Genomic DNA, 20603 nt, shown 5'->3' with positions numbered 1-20603 from the left:
GGAAAAAACAAAACCTCTGTTTTTTTATTTTCTTCCTTCAGTGCCCCCAAGCATTAAAGATCATGGAAGCGAATCTCTTTCTGTAGTTAATGTAAGAGAGGGGACCTCAGTATCACTGGAGTGTGGATCGAATGCTGTTCCACCTCCAGTCATCACCTGGTATAAGAATGGACGGATGCTAACAGAGTCTGCTCGGCTGGAGATTTTGGCCGATGGACAAATGCTGCGCATCACAAAAGCTGAGGTGCATCTTTTATTCTTGTTTGTGTGTCGTGCGTGACTCCTTGGTGGGATTATGGAAGACAGAATTGGAAGCTGTATCTTTCCTTTACTACACTAAAAATTGTCATTAAAAAAAATAACATCATCAATGCCATTCCCTTCATTTTTTCATTTAAAAGAAAAAGCAGGATTGTAGAAAGCAATTAGGACTGGGGCATTCGAGCATAAAGATGACTGATGATTTAATCTACACTCGAACAGTGTGATTGGTCATCTGTAACTTAATGGAACACATACAATAGTATCTTTTTCTTTTAGGTATCTGACACAGGCCAGTATGTATGTAGAGCTATAAATGTAGCAGGACGGGATGATAAAAATTTCCACCTCAATGTATATGGTGAGCATCTGCCTCTAATACAAGTCTTTTTTTCCCCCAGATATGCAAATGAAAGAAAGTGTCCTGAATTAACTTAATGAGGACACATGATTTTCTTCTTTCTTTTTACAGTGCCACCCAGTATTGAAGGGCCTGAAAATGAAGTCACTGTGGAGACAGTCAGCAATCCTGTTACTTTAACATGTGATGCTACTGGAATCCCACCTCCCTCCATAGCATGGTTGAAGAACCACAGACCCATAGGTAATGAAGCTGTGCATTTCTTATGATTGTTTTCTTTTGCACCTCATTCATTAGGTTAATAAACTAGCACACGTTCAGTATTGTGCACATAGCTATGTTTAGTTCAGAAAGCCTAATGTACTATAATATAAACCTACAAAAGAGTCTGCATTTTACAGAGATTTTTCTCCTTGTCTTTTTCAAAAAATAAGGCTGTCCTTTCAAATCAAAGTACAAAGGGAGGACCTTTAAGAAATACATTTATCACATAAAGTCAGACATTTTTATGGTGAATTGTAGAGATGTTAAAAGCTTTTTATGATTTGCTTTGTTTCTACCGCTAGAAAATTCTGGCTCACTGGAAGTTCATATTTTGTCTGGGGGAAGAAAACTCCAAATTGCCAGGTCCCAACATTCAGATAGTGGAAACTATACATGCATTGCCTCAAATATGGAGGGGAAAGCACAGAAACATTACATTCTTTCAATTCAAGGTATGTGGGGTACACTCGAATCTGTCTTCAGTTTCCTTATTCCATTCTTTTTATACTACAAAATAAGTGTATATCTAAACAGATCATTTATAATTGATTCAAAATATCTCTTTTGTGTGTTTTGGATATTGTAGTCTTTTCAGTTTATTGAGATTTAAGTGATGTAAAGAACCATATAATTTAAGAGTACACAGCATAATGATTTGACTTACAAAACATCTTTTTTTAAAATATTTTGTTTTATGTGGACCATTTTTTTAAGTCTTTATTGAATTTAGTACAATATTGCTTCTATTGTTTTATGTTCTGTTTTTTTGGTCACGAGGCACAAGGCATTTAAGATCTTAGCTTCCCAGGCAGGGATCAAACCTGTACATCCTGCATTGTAAGGTGAAGTCTTAACCACTGGGCCACCAGGGAAGTCCCCAAAATATCTTTAGATAAACAAAAAATACTGTGAATTTTCTGTCCTACATTTACCAGTAGGTAGTGTTTTCATGAAAATGGACATAAATGTGAAGAACAGTAGAAATTTCAAAATCTATTTTTTCATGTGTCCTGAAATGTGTACCTTCCTATGGTGTATTTACTTGTTCACTTAAAGCTGGAATAACTTATTTTGATACTAAGCCTATAGAGTCTCTTTCTATTTATATAGATAAGTAAGATTTATCTCATGAAGAGATTAAATATGTCCTAATTACTTGGTCAAGGAATGGGTACATTTAAATAATCATGAATCTAATTGGAGGTGAGACTAAAGAGCATTGATTTATCCAAGAAATACTTAATTAACTTAATTAAATACTTAGCATCTGTTATGTTCCAGCATAGAATTGAGCACTGCAGGGAGAACTTGCATCCTTTTGATTTTCAGCAAACCTTTGGGTATTATTTTCAGCCTAATTTTTAAATTGAAATGAAAGTCTAACTTGAAACCAAGTTGAAATGCTTGCTTTTTCCAATTTCATTATAGTTTTGTGAAAAGACTTTGTCCTAAGTTTGTCCAATGCAGTTGTGAATATGTACTATTTACTTGCTGTGTGCTCTGCTGAAACCACAGAAAAATCAAAATTTTTTTCCAGTTTTATTGAAATATAATTGACATGTAACATTGTATAGGGCTTCCCTTTCTTTACTCAGAGGTAAAGAATCCACCTGCCAATGCAGGAGACGTGGGTTCAATCCTGGGATGGATTGTTATAATCTTTATAGCTAAAATTTCCAAAAATAAATCACCTTCTATAATCTTTGTATTATCACAAGGAAGAGGAAATGGCAACCCACTCCAGTATTCTTGCCTGGGAAATCCCATGGACAGAGGGGCCTTGGGGCTACAGTCCATGGGGTCGTAAAGAGTTGGACACAATGTAGTGACTGAGCACGCACCAACATTATACAAGTGTAACGTGTACAACATAATGATTTTATATATGTATATACTGCAGAATGATCACCGCAGTAAGATTAAAATCCATCACCTAAAAACTGAAATTAAAAATCAAAATTAGTTTATGAGTATCAGTGGTATTTCCAACTAGTAATGCTGAAGATTTTAGAAGCACAAAAGGAAATACAGCCATTCAGAGATTCAGTGTCAGAAATTACATGCCTAATTTATGTTTAATGCATTAATAATAATATATGCCAGTCATGGAGTATGTGTACGATCAAAGATTTTTACCAGACATTTTGTGTGTGTCTTAAGACTATATAGAGGCCATATATGTACATGAGGCCAGTCCATGCTATTCTTTTGCTGTAGTTTTAGCCGCTAAGTTGCGTCTGACTCTTCTGCGACCCCATGGACTGTAGCCCGCCAGGCTCCTCTGTCCATGGGATTTCCCAGGCAAGAATACTGGAGTGGGTTGTTATTTTCCTTCTTCAGGGAATCTTCCCAACACAGGGATTGAACCCACATCTCCTGCATTGGCAAGTGGGTTCTTTACCACTGAGCTACCCAAGAGCCTGCTTTCCTGTATTCGACACTTGTTATGGGATGTCTCATTAGCATTCTTATTGATTCAACTTCTTTGGTAAATATAAATTTAGTGTAATTATTATTATCTTTTGGACGACTGAAATGAGCTTTGGGAAGATTATGCAGTGGTGTGTTGGTAAATGTCTAACAATTGACTCTGCAAATAAAATGGTCTTGACTTGGAACCAGTCATTTGTCAGGTTCTGTGGTGTGAGTATTTTCACAGTGGCCCATTTCAAGCTACCACTTGAAATGATGGCACTGAACACAGAGTTGTAAAGATATGCAAATCTGGCTCTTGCAAGTTGGTGTGAACTGCCTCCACTATATGAACCACACCACTGTAATTATTAAGAAGAGTAATTCAAATGTGTTTCTAATAGAATTGTCAATATTTTTATGATCCATTATTTCCTAATTGAATCATTAAAGTGAGGAAGAAAGATGCTAGTAAAAGAAATAGAGATGATTGAATCTTGAATAATAAGCTATTTGTTGTTCAGAATAAATAGTATTTAAACTGTATCATAGAGAAATACTCAATTCAGATACCTTTCTCAGACTTATGCTAAACTTTTATAAGACAGATTCTCCTGAACTGTATTAATTCTGAGCTATCTATTGAGGCTTTAATCAGGAGTGATTCTCTCTGGCCAAGAAGGGTGCCCATGAGGTAGATTTGTCACCAACCCCTATGACTAAATAATTATATCAACTTACAATGTAAAAGAATATTGAAGTGATTCCTATACTTATTTTTCAAGTAATTTCTGACAATGGCAAGAGTTTGATCTTGAACCACAATCTAGGAAGAATATGACATAAAAATGGCATATTGTTCTATGATTCTGTTGTATTCATAGAATTTGCATTCTTATGCCTTGATAATGAAAGTCTTAATTATTTCTCCAAAGTTCCTCCAAATGTTGCTGATGCTGAGATTCCAAGTGAAGTCAGTGTCCTTCTTGGGGAAAATGTTGAGCTGGTCTGCAGTGCAAATGGCATTCCCACCCCACTTATTCAGTGGCTTAAAGATGGAAAGCCCATAGTTAACAGTGAAACAGAAAGAATTCGGTATGTGTAAAAAGAATCTTTGTGTCATTAATTGTAATGTCTTCTACATTGCTTTATGCTTCAAATTTCACGTGAATAATAGTGAATTCAGTCTCTTTGGAACTTGGCTATCATTATATTCAGAAAGAAAAAGGATACAGTTTTGGAGAGCTGGACACAGATATTCTCCTGGGAGAATCATTCAAGAGTATTCGTGTATGCATGTGTTCTTTATCTTTCAACTCTGTGTTATAAAATCTCCCTACATGTTCATTTCTGCAAGTGTTAGTTAGCTGTTGTAGATTTTATTCCCCTAATTCCAGAACATTTATACCAAAGTCTACATCATAAAAATAATTAGTTCCTCTTTCTTGCTAACATCAAATCAATTTCATCCTTCAAAAGATTCATCAGTCATGTCTTAGATGTGATTTTGTGTCCTGAAATCACCAAACCACAAGACATGCCATAGTGCTTGGCTCATTTTGAGAAAAGATACTATCATCATAACCTGGTTCATCCCTTATAATGTGTCCAAATCCCATTTTTAGTTGACTCTTCATGCCACAAACCTCATAGCGATGGAATGATAAATGTTACAGGCTTCCTGATATTTTCAACAAATGTATTTTGAAGGACAATCCATTATTCTATACTCTGCTAGATTATTTATTCACAAAGTCCCATAATATATACACACCAGAGTAATTGTAATTACTTTAAGAATTATATATACCTTGCGTGCATGCTTAGTCACTCAGTCATGTCTGACTCTTTGTGACCCCACAGACTGAGGCCTGCCAGGCTCCTCTGTCCGCTGGATTTTTCAGGCGAGAATACTGGAGTGGGTTGCCATTTCTTTCTCTAGGGGATTTTCCTGACCCAGGTATCAAACGCATGTCTCCTACATTGGCAGGTGGATTCTTTACCACTGAACCACCTGGGAATCCCTTATATATACCTCTGCTGCTGCTGCTAAGTCGCTTCAGTCGTGTCCGACTCTGTGCGACCCCATAGACGGCAGCCCACCAGGCTCCCCCATCCCTGGGATTCTCCAGACAAGAACACTGGAGTGGGTTGCCATTTCCTTCTCCAATGCATGAAAGTGAAAAAATAAAGTGAAGTCGCTCAGTCGTGTTCGACTCCTAGCGACCGCATGGACTGCAGCCCACCAGGCCCCTCCTCCATCCGTGGGATTTTCCAGGCAAGAGTACTGGAGTGGGTTGCCATTGCCTTCTCCATATATATACCTCAGCAGGCATTAATTAAATGTATTGCAAACTTTATTACTTTGAACCAATATTTTAAATTTAAGGGTTTGCAGTATATTTTCTAAGCAATGAATTGAATGTACACAATTTATGGAAAAATAAATGTTTTTTTTCCTGAAGTTTTATGTTAAAATTTAAATATTAGTCCCCTTTACAAGATTAGGTGAATTGCCAAATAATGTTTTAGTTTAGAGGTACATTTTGCATTTCACTTCTCTGGTTGGACATCCCTCAAAAGTTAACCAGTATTTAATTATTTTTATTAAATCAGCTGTGATATCAACCCAGTTCCAAACCAAGTACTAGATAGTTGGTGGGACTTTAAGTTATTCTAAAAGGTAATATTTATACCTAGGAATTTAGGATCGGTTACTTCTCCTCCTACATTAAGATCTCAAGTATATTTATTCTTATTTTCAATTTTTTGATTATTTGTTCCCAGCTCCACAATATATGTAGGTTTGTGAGGGGGCCAATTTATCCATCAAATGAAGTAATTTTTCCAAAGTCAACTTAGTGTTTTCCTTTAGTTATGGCGGCTTGCTTTTCGTTTATTCATGTGGTTAAACTCATGGAATGTAAAAATTTATGTTTTGAAAAAGAAAAAAAAAAAACAGACCCAGATAATAAAATTGTAATTCTCAATAATTATATTTAATAATATGATAGAGTAGAAATGGAGTATTTACTCTTGACACTGGTAGAATCTAATGACTATTGTAAGAATAACCATAGATAGTAATTTAACCTCTTTATAAAACATAGGAAGTTTTATTTGATAATAAATGGTGTGTGAATAGAATCAGTAATGTAATAATCTTAATTTAGATATTATTGATAATGCAATCATATTGTTAGTATTCACTATTATGTAATTCAAAAAGAAAGCTATAGCAATTTGTGGGAAAAAATTTGCAAACGACACCCATACATAAATACTAAGCTGTTGTCACTGATTAAATAAATTATTCCATCTTGCTCCTTCAGTTCAGTTCAGTTCAGTCGCTGGGTCGTGTCCGACTCTGTGACCTCATGAACCACAGCACGCCAGGCCTCCCTGTCCATCACCAACCCCCAAAGTCCACCCAAACCCATGTCCATTGAGTCGGTGATGCCATCCAACCATCTCATCCTCTGTCATCCCCTTCTCCTCCTGCCCTCAATCTTTCCCAACATCAGGGTCTTTTCAAATGAGTCAGCTCTTTCTCATTAAGACTAATACTAAGTTGTTTATAGCTAGATTTTTTCCACCTTAATTTCTCATTAAAACATTATAAACATTCTTCAGTTTTTATACCAAATTTTTATAATTTTCATATAACTCCAACCTTATATTGATAAGTAATGACAAAACATTCTATTTCTGAGAAAAACATGCCTTTGCCCATGATTTGGATAGAAAAATTCCTGGTGTTGTTCATTTCCTTTTCCTCAGAAGGAGGCAGCGGGTGTATGACACCCATTACTGTAGAAGTTTAGTTGGTTACCTGAAATCACCTTCAGTTTCACTAGCTCTGATTTCCATGTACTTAATGTAAAAGATTTGAACCATTATATCCAAGATGAAGATGCATTTTAGCGTGACTCTTTTTTTTCAAGAATATAATAATCCAAGTGAGTTTTCCAGAAATAGCTAGCTCCATACAAATCATGTCAGTGCATCTGTTATACTCTCTCCTACAGGGTGGCTGCAGACAGCAGCACATTAAACATTTACGGAGCTCTCCCATCTGACATGGGGAAGTACACGTGTGTTGCTACCAATCCTGCTGGAGAAGAAGACCGGATTTTTAATTTAAATGTCTATGGTAAATATGAAATTTCATCCTCTTTTGGTTATGCGCCTTAGAATCTATCAGACGAAATGAAGCCGTAGGTGTCTGAAGCATTTAGTTCTAAAATCTGATGTCCTTGTTATTTCCTTTTGGGATATAAAGCAGAAACATGGGTAAATGTAGTTGAATGATTTGAACTAGTCATGAACCCACTCCCTCCTCTCTCATTTTCTGCATGACATAGTTCCACCTGCAATTAGGGGTAATAAAGAAGAAGCAGAGAAATTAATGGCTTTGGTGGATACCTCAATAAATATTGAATGCAGAGCCACAGGAATGCCTCCACCACAGATAAACTGGCTAAAGAATGGACTTCCTCTACCTCTCTCCTCCCATATCCGGTTGCTGTCTGGAGGACAAGTTATCAGGTCAGCTTTTATTGTGTGTGATTTGCTACACAGAGTTACTGTAATTGTAAACCTTAACTTTGGTAAACTTGTAAAGTTGGTAAAGTTGGCTCCCTGATAAAGAATCTGCCTGCAAGAGATGCAAGAGACATGGGTTCAGTCCCTGGGCTGGGAAGATCCCCTGGAGGAAGAAATGGCAACCCACTCCAGTATTCTTGCCTGGAAAATCCCATGGGCCGAGGAGTCTGGTGGGCTACAGTCCATGGGGTCGCAAGAAAGTTGAACACAACTTAGCTAGTAAGCAACAACAGCTTCATCTAAATAATGTTTTAAAAATGTCTTTTCCTACATTTTTTACTTTTGTTTCCCTTTCAGTTTTTTTTTTTTAGAAGAGGAAGAATGGCAAATATAAATTTGAAATGCTTTATTATTCTTATTTAAATGTTCATGTTTTAGTAAATTTCTATTCAATAGGTCTTTCATAGACTTATATCTATCATATATATTTTTTCAAGAGCTGCTATTTTAGCTAAAACTTTGGCAAAATAATGAGAAGATGCTTACTATAATTATGTGATTTTCACCATTCTCTATTAATATGTATTTGAAAAATATTCACCTCTCACATTATGTTACATTTTCAGTGGCTTACTCTTAGTGCCTAATCAGCTTTGTCAAATAAATTTCACTGGAGGCATCTATGTTTTGCGATGGATGGTTATAATCTTCATAACTAAAATTTCTCCAAATAAATCACCTTCTATGATCTTTGTATTATCACAAGTGTTTTTATTTGTATATGTTGATCAAATATCAGATTATGAAGTGGGATGAAATTATGAAGTGTTGGGTCAAACTGTTTTTCAGGATTGTGAGAGCTCAGGCATCTGATGTCGCTGTGTATACTTGTGTGGCATCCAACAGAGCTGGGGTGGATAATAAACATTTCAGCCTTCAAGTTTTGGGTATGTTACCAGCAACGTCCCTAGTACTTTACTATGTGCCCAGTATTAAGCAATAGGCTTAATTTAAATATTGACCTAGCAGGAAAGATTGGCAAAACAGGATCTTACTAACTAGGGCAGGATGCCTTTCTTCCCAGGGGATACATATATATTGAAGCATACTGTCTGTCAAAATACTTTTGTAACCTGGAATTTAGCATTAAATGAAATGTCAATTTTTTAAAATAGCATTTCAATCCAGACACAAGAGCAGTCTTTTCATACAAAAAGACAGTTAAGACTGTTTTCTGATGTGTTATCATCTGAGAGTATTTAAAATACAAATGGATATTTGTGTGTATACTAATTATCTGTCTGTGATGTTAGACAGAGATAGAACTCAAAACATTCCATTTCTCAAGATTTGCTAGATCAGAGACTTCAAAATCCCCAAGAACATCTCAGAAGAGTTAAGTAACTATTTACAATCGGCTAAAATGATTTATGTTGGATTATATAAAATTGACTCTGGAACTTGTTATTTTGTTTATTTCACACAAAGTAGTTGAAGTATACTTCTGGAATAATATCACTTCAGTTCAGTCACTCAGTCGTGTCTGAATCTTTGCGACCCCATGGACTGCAGCATGCCCAGCCTCCCTGTCCAGCACCAACTCCCGGAGTTTACTCAAACTCATGTCCATTGAGTTGGTGATGTCATTCAACCATCTCATCCTCTCTCGTCCCCTTCTTCTCCCGCTTTCAATATTTCCCAGCATCAGGGTCTTTTCTAATGAGTCAGTTCTTCGCATCAGGTGGCCAACGTATTGGAATTTCAGCTTAGGCATCAGTACTTCCAATGAATATTCAGGACCAATGTCCTTTAGGATGTACGGGTTTGATCTCCTTGCAGTCCAAGGGACTCTCAAGAGTCTTCTCCAACACCACAGTTCAAAAGCATCAATTGTTCGGCACTCAACTTTCTTTATAGTCCAACTCTCACATCCATACATGATACTGGAAAAACCATAGCTTTGACTAGACGGACCTTTGTTGGCAAAGTAATGTCTCTGCTTTTTAATATGCCATCTAGGTTGGTCATAATTTTTCATCCAAGGAGCAAGGGTCTTTTAATTTCATGGCTACAGTCACCATCTGCAGATATCTTGGAGCCCCCCAAAATAAAGTCTGTTACTGTTTCCACTGTTTTGCCATCTATTCGCCATGAAGTGATGGGATCAAATGCCATGATCTTAGTTTTCTGAATGTTGAGTTTTAAGCCAACTTTTTCACTCCTCTTTCACTTTCATCAAGAGGCTCTTTAGTTCCTCTTCACTTTCTGCCATAAGGGTGGTGTCACCTGCGTATCTGTGGTTATTGATATTTCTCCTGGCAATCTTGATTCCAGCTTGTGCTTCTTCCAGTCCAGCATTTCTCATGATGTACTCTGCATATAAGTTAAATAAGCAGGGTGACAATATACAGCCTTGACGTTCTCCTTTTCCTATTTGGAACCAGTCTGCCATTCCATGTCTGATTCTAACTGCTGCTTCCTGACCTGCCTACAGATTTCTCAAGAGGCAGGTCAGATGGTCTAGTATTCCCATCTCTTTCAGAATTTTCCAGTTTGTGGTGATCCACACAGTCAAAGGCTTTAGCATAGTCAATAAAGCAGAAATAGATGTTTTTCTGGAACTCTCTTGCTTTTTCAGTGATCCAGCGGATGTTGACAATTTGATCTCTGGTTCCTCTGTCTTTTCTAAAACCAGCTTGAACATCTGGAAGTTCATGGTTCATGTACAGTAGAAGCCTGCCTTGGAGTATTTTGAGCAGTATTTTACTCAAGTGTGAGATGAGTCCAGTTGTTTGGTAGTTTGAGCATTCTTTGGCATTGCCTTTCTTTGGGATTGGAATAAAAATTAACCTTTTCCAGTCCTGTGGCCACTGCTGAGTTTCCCAAATTTGCTGGCACATTGAGTACAGCACTTTCATAGCATTATCTTTTAGGATTTGAAATAGCTCAACTGGAATTCCATCATCTCCATTAGCTTTGTTCATAGTGATGCTTTCTAAGACCCACTTGACTTTGCATTCCAGGATGTCTGGTTCTTGGTGAGTGATCATACCTTCGTTGTTACCTGGGTCATGAAGATCTGTTTTGTACAGTTTTTCTGTGTATTCTTGCCACCTCTTCTTAACATCTTCTGCTTCTGTTAGGTCCATACCATTTCTTTCCTTTATCAAGCCCATCTTTGCATGAAATATTCCCTTGGTATCTCTAATTTTCTTGAAGAGATCTCTAGTCTTTCCTATTTTATTGTTTTCCTCTATTTCTTTGCATTGATCACTTAGGAAGGCTTTCTTATTTCTCCTTGCTCTTCTTTGGAACTCTTCGTTCACATGGATATATCTTTCCTTTTCTCCTTTGCATTTCTCTTCTTTTCTCAGCTATATGTTAGGCCTCCTCAGACAACTATTTTGCCTTTTTGCATTTCTTTATGTTGGGGATGGCCTTGATCCCTGTCTCCTGTACAATATCATGAACCTCCATCCATAGTTCTTCAGGCACTCTATCAGACCTAATCCCTTGAATCTGTTTGTCACTTCCATTGTATAATTGTAAGGGATTTGATTTAGGTCATACCTGAATGGTCTAGTGGTTTTTCCTACTTTCTTCAATTTAAGTCTGAATTTGGCAATAAGGAGTTTGTGATCTGAGCCACAGTCAGTTCCTGGTCTTGTCTTTGCTGAGTGTATAGAGCTTCTCCATCTTTGGCTGCAAAGAATATAGTCAGTCTGCATTCAATATTGACCATCTGGTGATGTCCATGTGTAGAGTCTTCTCTTGTGTTGTTGGAAGAGGATATAATATCTGGAATGTATTATAATAAATTAAAGGTGAAAGTCTAAAATGTTAAAAAAAAATGACCAAATTTAAACCACATTTAGTTTTGTATGTTCAACAAGGAAACAGTCCTGAGAGCTTATTATTAATATTTTGCAAAGTTAGTAATTAGCCTATAACACATATTTTTATAGTAAAGTCATTAATTAATTATATGCTATTTTAAATTCTATAATTTTATAGATCACAGAAACACTATAGAACTAAGGGAACCATTTAAATTTTTAATAAAATTGATATAAAATAATAATAGATATATAATTTTGTTTTCTATGTAGTACCACCAAGTCTGGACAATGGGATGGGGACAGAGGAAATCACAATTGTCAAGGGTAGTTCCACCTCCATGACATGTTTTACTGATGGAACCCCAGCTCCCAGGATGTCCTGGCTTAGAGATGGTCGGCCTCTGGGGCTAGATGCCCATCTGTCAGTCAGCTCTCAAGGAATGGTCCTTCAGCTCATCAAAGCAGAAACTGAAGATTCGGGACGGTACACCTGCATTGCCTCAAATGAAGCAGGAGAAGTCAGCAAACACTTTATCCTGAAGGTCTTGGGTGAGTAAAATAATTGGGAAATATGTCATAATAAAGACAATGAGTAAGTGTAATTTTTAGAATCACTGGCTATGGGACAAAATTTTTAAAAATTTCATTGTACTTCATATTTCTGTTCTATAATTCCCCTACATTTACTTTTATCTGAAGCATGTTATTGTTTCTTCTCTGTATAAAAGGATGAGCCCTACTACTTATAAAAAGCAGTTCTACTAGTGAAAATTCATTCCAAAAAAAGAAAAGTAATAAGTGATGTGCCCTAAGAGAATAAAGCTGACAGAGGGATCGTATGGGGAGGGAGGAGGGTTAAGGATGGGGAACACATGTATACCTGTGGCGGATTCATTTTGATAAAAATTAAAAGTAAAAAAATAAATAAATAAATTAAAAAAAAAAAAAAAAACATCATTCACTGACCAAGTCATACACAGTAGATAAGTAGTTTTTTTCCAAGAATTAAAATCCTCCTTCATGGACCCTTTTCATGGTGAAGGGGCTTGCATAACTCAATGAAGCTATGAGCCATGCCTTGCAGGGCCACCCAAGGTGGATGGGTCATAGCGAAGAGTTTTGACAAAACATGGTGCACTGGAGGTAGAAATGACAACCCACTCCATTATCTTGCCATTAGAACACAACAAATAGTATGGAAAGCAAAAAGATATGACACCGAAAGATGAGCCACCCCCAAGAAGAAGGTGCCCAGTATGCTACTGGCAAAGAGCGGAGGGCAGTTTCTAATAGCTCCAGAAAGAATGAAGTGGCTGGGCCAAAGCAGAAACAGCGCTCAGATGTGTACACGTCTGGTGGTAAAAGTAAGGTCTGATGCTGTAAAGAACAATATTGCATAGGAACCTGGAATGTTAGGTCTATGAATCAATGTAAATTGGATGTGGCCAAGCAGGAGATGGCAAGAGTAAACATCAACATCTTAGGAATCAGTGAAATAAGATGGACTGGAATGGGTGAATTTAATTCAGATGACCGATATATCTACTACTGTGGGCAAAAATCCCTTTGAAGAAATGGAATAGCTCTCATAGTCAACAAGAGAGTCCAAAATTCAGTACTTGGACTGTGGGTCAGATCATGAGCTCCTTATTGCCAAATACGGGCTTAAATTGAAGAAAGTAGAGAAAAACCACTAGGCCACTCAGGTATGACCTAAATCAAATCCCTTATGATTATACAGTGGAGGTGACAAAGATTCAAGGGATTGATCTGGTAGATAAAGTGCCTGAAGAACTATGGGCAGAAGTTCATAACATTGTACAGGAGGCAGTGACCAAAACCAGCCCAAAGGAAAAAAATACAAGAATGCAGAGTGGTTGTCTGAGGAGGCTTTACAAATAGTTGAGGAAAAGACAGGTGAAAGGCAAGGGAGAAATGAAAAGATGTATATACCCAACTGAATGCAGAGTTCCAGAGAATAGCAAGGAAGGATAAGAAGGCCTTCTTAAATGAACAGTGCAAAGAACTCTTCGAGAAAATTGGAGATATCAAGGGAACATTTCGTGCAAGGATGGCTCTATAAAGGACATAAATAGTAAGGACCTAACAGAAGCAGATGAGATTAAGAAGAAGTGGTAGGAATATACAGAAGACCCATACAACAAATGTCTTAATAACCCCAATAACCATGGTGTTGTGGTCAATTACCTAGAGCTAGACATCCTGGAGTATGAAGTCAAGTGACCCTTAGGAAGCATTACTATAAACAAAGCTACTGGAGGTGACGAAATTCCAGGTGAACTACTTAAAATCCTAAAATCCTAAAGATCATTTTAAAGATGATGCTATTAAAGTGCTACACTCAATATGTAAGCAGATTTGCAAAACTCAGCAGTGGCCACAGGACTGGAAAAGGTTTGTTTTCATCCCAATCCCAAAAAAGGGCATTGCCAAGAATGTTAAAACTACCATACAGTTGCACTCATTTCACAAGATAGCAAAGTTTATGCTCAAAATCCTTCCAGCTAGGCTTTAGCAGTACGTGAACCAAGAGCTTCCAGATGTTTAAGCTGGATTTAGAAAAGATAGAAAAACCAGAAATAAATTGTTAACATTTGTTGGATCATGAAGAAAGCAAGGGAGTTCCGGAAAAACATTTGCTTCTGCTTCATTGACCACATGAAACCCTTTGACTGTGTGGATCACAACAAACTGTGGAAAATTCTTCAAGAGATGGGAATACCATACCACCATACCTGTCTCCTAAGAAACCCAAATGCAGGCCAAGAAGCAAGTTAGAACCTCACATTGGAACAACCGACTGGTCAAAATTGGTAAAGGAGTATGACGAGGCTGCTCACTGTCACCCTGTTAACTTAACTTCTATGCAGAGTACATCATGCCAAAGGCCAGGCTGCTGAATCACAAGCTGGAATCAAGATTGCTGGGAGAAATATCAACAACCTCAGATATGCAGATGATACCACTCGAATGGTTGAAAATGAAGAGGAACTAAAGAGCCTCTTGATGAGGGTGAAACAGGAGAGTGAAAAACCTGGCTTGAAACTCAGCATAAAAAAAAACACACTAAGATCAAGGCATCGGGTCCCATCACTTTGTGGCAAACAGAAGAGGAAAAAGTGGAAGCAGTGACAGATTTTTTTTTACCCCCTTAGGCTCCAGAATCACTGTGGATGGTGATTGCAGCCATGAAATTAAAAGAAACTTGCTCCTTGGAAGGGAAGCTATGACAGACCTAGCATGCTGAGTCACTCAGTCGTGTACAACTCTTTGCAACCCAAAGGACAGTAGTCCACCAGGCTCCTCTGCCCCTGAGATTCTCTAGGCAAGAATACAGGAATTGATTGCCATGTCATCCTCCAGGGGATTTCCCCGACCCAAGGGTTGAACCCACATCTCTTATGTCTCCTATAATGGCAGATGGTTCTTTACCAATGGTGCCACCTGGGAAGCCCTAGACAGAATATTAAAATGCAGAGACATCACTTTGCCAACAGAGTTCTGTATAGTCAAATTTATGGTTTTTCCAGTATTCATGTACAGATGTTAGAGTTGGACCATAAAGAAGACTGAACACCAGAGAACTGGTGCTTTCAACTCATGGTGCTGGAGAAAACTCTTGAGAGTCCCTTGGGATGCACGGAAATCAAACCAGTCAATCCTAAAGGAAATCAACTCTGAATATTTATTGGAAGAACTGATGCTGAAGCTCCAGTACTTTGGCCACCTGATACAAAGAGCTAGCTCACTGGAAAAGACTCTGATGCTGGGAAAGGCAAAAGGAGAAGGGGGAGGCAGAGGATGAGGTATTTAGATTGCATCATTAATTCAATACACATGAATTTGAGCAAGTGCCAGGAGATAGTGGAGGACGTAGGAGCCTGGCACACTGCAGTCCATGGGTTCACAAAAAGTTGGACACTTAGTTCAGTTCAGTTCAGTCGCTCAGTCGTGTCCGACTCTTTGAGACCCCATGAATTGCAGCACGCCAGGCCTCCCAGTCTATCACCAACTCCCGGAGTTCACTCAAACTCACGTCCATCGAGTCAGTGATGCCATCCAGCCATCTCATCCTCTGTCGCCCCTTCTCCTCCTGCCCCCAATCCCTCCCAGCATCAGAGTCTTTTCCAATGAGTCAACTCTTTGCATGAGGTGGCCAAAGTACTGGAGTTTGAGCTTTAGCATCATTCCTTCCAAAGAAATCCCAGGGCTGATCTCCTTCAGAATGAACTGGTTGGATCTCCTTGCAGTCCAAGGGACTCTCAAGAGTCTTCTCCAACACCACAGTTCAAAAGCATTAATTCTTCAGTGCTCAGCTTTCTTCACAGTCCAACTCTCACATCCATACATGACCACTGGAAAAACCATAGCCTTGACTAGATGAACCTTTGTTGGCAAAGGAATGTCTCTGCTTTTGAATATGCTATCTAGGTTGGTCATCACTTTCCTTCCAAGGAGTAAGCGTCTTTTAATTTCATGGCTGCAATCACCATCTGCAGTGATTTTGGAGCCCAGAAAAATAAAGTCTGCCACTGTTTCCACTGTTTCCCTATCTATTTCCCATGAAGTGATGGGACGAGATGCCATAATCTTCATTTTCTGAATGTTGAGCTTTAAGCCAACTTTTTCACTGTCCTCTTTCACTTTCATCAAGAGGCTTTTTAGTTCCTCTTCACTTTCTGCCATAAGAGTAGTGTCATCTGCATAGCTGAGGTTATTGATATTTCTCCTGGCAATCTTGACTCCAGCTTGTGCTTCTTCCAGCCCAGCGTTTCTCATGATGTACTCTGCATATAAGTTAAATAGCAGGGTGACAATATACAGCCTTGATATACTCCTTTTCCTGTTTGGCCAGTCTGTTGTTCCATGTCCAGTTTGAACTGTTGCTTCCTGACCTGCATATAGGTTTCTCAAGAGGCAGGTCAGGTGGTCTAGTATTCCCATCTCTTGAAGAATTTTCCACAGTTTGTTGTGATACAATAGTCAAAGCCTTTAGTGTAGTCTATAAAGCAGAAGTAGATGTTTTTCTGTAACTCTCTTGCATTTTTTGATGATCCAGCAGATGTTGGCATTTGATCTCTGGTTCCTCTGCCTTTTCTAAAACCAGCTTGAACATCTGGAAGTTCACGGTTCATGTATTGCTGAAGTCTGGCTTGGAGAATTTTGAGCATGACTTTACTAGCTCAAGTGTGAGATGAGTGCAATTGTGCAGTTATTTGAGCATTCTTTGGCATTGCCTTTCTTTGGGATTAGAATGAAAAACTGACCTTTTCCAGTCCTGTGGCCACTGCTGAGTTTTCCAAATTTGCTGGCATATTGAGTGCAGTACTTTCACCGCACCATCTTTTAGGATTTGAAATAAGTAGCTCAACTGGAATTCCATCACCTCTACTAGCTTTGTTCATAGTGATGCTTTCTAAGGCCCACTTGACTTCACGTTCCAGGATGTCTGGCTCTAGGTGAGTGATCACACCTTCATGGTTATCTTGGTTGTGAAGATAGTTGGACACTACTTAGTGACTAAACAACAACAGAACTAAAATCTTTTCTGATGATAGTAATTTAATGGAAAAGCGTAATGTTTATGCTATTGTGTTATTCCACAGTCTTTAAATGATCCAGTCCGTAGATTATAGTTTAATGGTCATTTCAAATGATCTAGCTCTGTTTCTTCTTTTGTACATTTATATATATATGGAAGAAAAATTTTACTGTAGAGATATATACACTTGTATATGGTTTCAAAAAGCCCACCTGGCAAGTTGAATAATTCTTGCCTAGATTTGATTAGGGATTTTTTTTTTTTTTACTTAAAAAAAATTTTTTTAATTGAAGTATAGTTGATTAACAACGTTGTGTTAGCTTTTGCTCTATAGCAAAGTGAATCAGTTATACATGTATCCACTCTTTTTTGGGATCTTTTTCCATGTAAGTCATTACAGAGTATTAAGTAGAGTTCCCTGTGCTACACAGTAGCTCCTTGTTACCTATTTATATGTAGTAGTGTGTATATATCAATTCCAATCTCCCAATTTATCTCTCCTCCACCTTTCCTCCCTGGTAACCACAAGTTTATTTTCTGCATATGTGACTCTATTTCTGTTTTGTAAATAAGTTTATTTGCACCACTCTTTTGCATTTCACATGTAAGTTATATATGCTATTTGTCTTTTTCTGTCTGAGTTACTTCACTTAGTGTGATAATATCTAGGTTCACCCATGCTGCTGCAGATGGCATTATTTCACACACACAAAATATTTTAAATGTGTATTCCAGTGTTCTACATGCAAGCAAATAGTATAGAGAGAAACCATATGTTTTCCGAGAAGTAAAACATTTTTATTGGGAGAAGAAATGAACATGAAAGAAGTGAACTATTTCAACAATCAATAATTTTTTGGAATTTTGTTTTTTCATAATGTTTAAAATAAAATCTCTGGCTCATTAATTTTTTTTTCAACAAAATGTGTCCCACAAGGAAAAATGAAGAATTTTGGTGGCCAAATGTTTCTAGGATGTGCTATAAACTTTCTCATAGTACCTATTATTATTTATATAACCTTAAAAGTCCATCTCATCCTTAGTTAAACTCCATGATGAGCGGTACCCTTTTTACATACTGCTGTATTCCCTGGGCTTGAGCATGGCATTTGACACATAATATTTATCTGTTGGCCTGAACTGAATAGATTTAGGTACTTATCAGCTGGACTAAATTGAGTTTTAACTGTAGCAGGAAACAGAACAATATCAAATAAACAAACAGAAATACGGTGGTGTAGATGAGTGTTCCACAGAATGAAAGGTGATAACGGAGGCAGTGCTCCAGAATATTTAGAGACAGTAGGCAGGAGAAAATGTGTGTTAGTGAAGAAGGGTGGAATAACACATTCCTATATAGCAATTCACAGACTATGAAGAATACCAGGAGATGACATAAATATGATCTTGTACATTAATTATTCACATATTAATTACTGACTATTTATTATGTGCCCAGCATGTTTCTAGTATCATGTAGCACATTATCATTGAACACCTACTATGTGCCATATGGTATGAAATGTACTTGAATGCATCACTGAATAAACAGGATGTGGTCTCAGCCCTCAACTTCCGGCATCAGCAGAGAACACAGATATAGAACAAGTGATGACTTTTGAGTGTGATAGGAATGATATGGTGAAAATTCTGTGGGATGGGAAGGTTCAGAGAAGATCCCCTCAAGGAGACATCTAAGCCTTAAAAAGTCAAACTGTCCTGAATAGTGAGGAGAGGCATCCATTTTTCACCTAGGAGTGATAAAGCTTGAGTTTTCTGTTTGTGCTCACTGAAGTTGAGCGCGACAGGAAATATACCTGGACAGAAGCCATACTGTGAAAAGACTCTGAAAATCTGGACTTCATTAGGAAGGCAGAAGCAGGAATATGTTACAATCAGATTTCACTTCCAAAAAAATCCCTCTGATGACATAGTGAAGAATGACTTGAAACGTCTGTTATACAGGCCTAAAAATACAGGGGCCTGGTGCAGCATGTGGCAGTGGAGACAGAGAGAAGGAATACTTCTCCAGGAATTCAAGAACCCAGAAGCAGAACCATAGCCCGCTGCTTTTATGGATGTAGAAAACAAAAAGGAAAGTAACCATAATGCTGATAGAGTCATATATCAATGCAAAGAACAACCTGCCCTCCTGCAAGATGTGTAAGGATATTAAAATAACAGGTTTGAAAACCGCTCAACAGAAAGATAAGCAGCTTTAGCATTTCAGCATCTGTTGAAGGCTAGTTCCATTAAAACCTGCAAAACTTCAATCTGTACTCTACTAGGAATGTGAATGTAAATATCCTAATTTGGGGAACTGCTAGTCTCAACTCCATCCATCTGGTAGGAGATCTCACAGTGTGTTAGCAGTTCTGAAAAGTCTGCTGTGGCTAAAATACTAAAAACAAGGGAGAAGATCATGTAGAATAAAGCTGGGGTTGGGGGTGGAGGGAATTGACAGGGTTCAGACCGTGAAGCCAGGCTTCAGCAATATGTGAACCATGAGCTTCCTGATGTTCAAGCTGGTTTTAAAAAAGGCAGAGGAACCAGAGATCAAATTGCCAACATCCGCTGGATCATGGAAAAAGCAAGAATTCCAGAAAAACATCTATTTCTGCTTTATTGACTATGCCAAAGCCTTTGACTGTGTGGATCACAATCAACTGTGGAAAATTCTGAAAGAGATGGGAATACCAGACCACCTGATCTGCCTCTTGAGAAATCTGTATGCAGGTCAGGAAGCAACAGTTAGAATTGGACATGGAAAAACAGACTGGTTCCAAATAGGAAAAGGAGTTCATCAAGGCTGTATATTGTCACCCTGTTTATTTAACTTATATGCAGAGTACATCATGAGAAACCCTGGACTGGAAGAAACACAAGCTGGAATCAAGATTGCTGGGAGAAATATCAATAACCTCAGATATGCAGATGACACCACCCTTATGGCAGAAAGTGAAGAGGAACTCAAAAGCCTCTTGATGAAAGTGAAAGTGGAGAGTGAAAATGTTGGCTTAAAGCTCAACATTCAGAAAACGAAGATCATGGCATCTGGTCCCACCACTTCATGGGAAATAGATGGGAAACAGTGGAAACAGTGCCAGATTTTATTTTTCTGGGCTCCAAAATCACTACAGATGGTGATTGCAGCCATGAAATTAAAAGGCGCTTACTCCTTGGAAGGAAAGTTATGGCCAACCTAGATAGCATATTCAAAAGCAGAGACATTACTTTGCCAACAAAGGTTCGTCTAGTCAAGGCTATGGTTTTTCCTGTGGTCATGTATGGATGTGAGAGTTGGACTGTGAAGAAGGCTGAGTGCCGAAGAATTGATGCTTTTGAACTATGGTGTTGG

General features: G+C 38.0%; 1 protein-coding gene across 4 annotated transcripts in view; it reads left to right on the top strand.

Annotated features, from left to right (window-relative positions):
* HMCN1 (hemicentin 1) overlaps positions 1-20603 on the top strand; it is a 538357-nt gene that overhangs the window by 411111 nt on the left and 106643 nt on the right. For all 4 annotated transcript variants that reach the window (XM_070384783.1, XM_070384782.1, XM_070384784.1 and 1 more), the window contains 9 exons: positions 42-244; positions 541-622; positions 734-865; positions 1189-1338; positions 4234-4393; positions 7327-7451; positions 7663-7846; positions 8693-8790; positions 11953-12231. In XM_070384783.1, the coding sequence (XP_070240884.1) occupies positions 42-244; positions 541-622; positions 734-865; positions 1189-1338; positions 4234-4393; positions 7327-7451; positions 7663-7846; positions 8693-8790; positions 11953-12231 (1413 nt within the window). The remainder of the gene's footprint in view (positions 1-41; positions 245-540; positions 623-733; positions 866-1188; positions 1339-4233; positions 4394-7326; positions 7452-7662; positions 7847-8692; positions 8791-11952; positions 12232-20603) is intronic.

Source organism: Bos mutus, chromosome 16, assembly GCF_027580195.1.
Source record: "Bos mutus isolate GX-2022 chromosome 16, NWIPB_WYAK_1.1, whole genome shotgun sequence".
In the NCBI taxonomy this organism is placed as follows: domain Eukaryota; kingdom Metazoa; phylum Chordata; class Mammalia; order Artiodactyla; family Bovidae; genus Bos; species Bos mutus.
The sequence above is the reverse complement of the archived record's forward strand: the minus strand, read 5'-3'. Positions and strand labels throughout refer to the sequence as shown.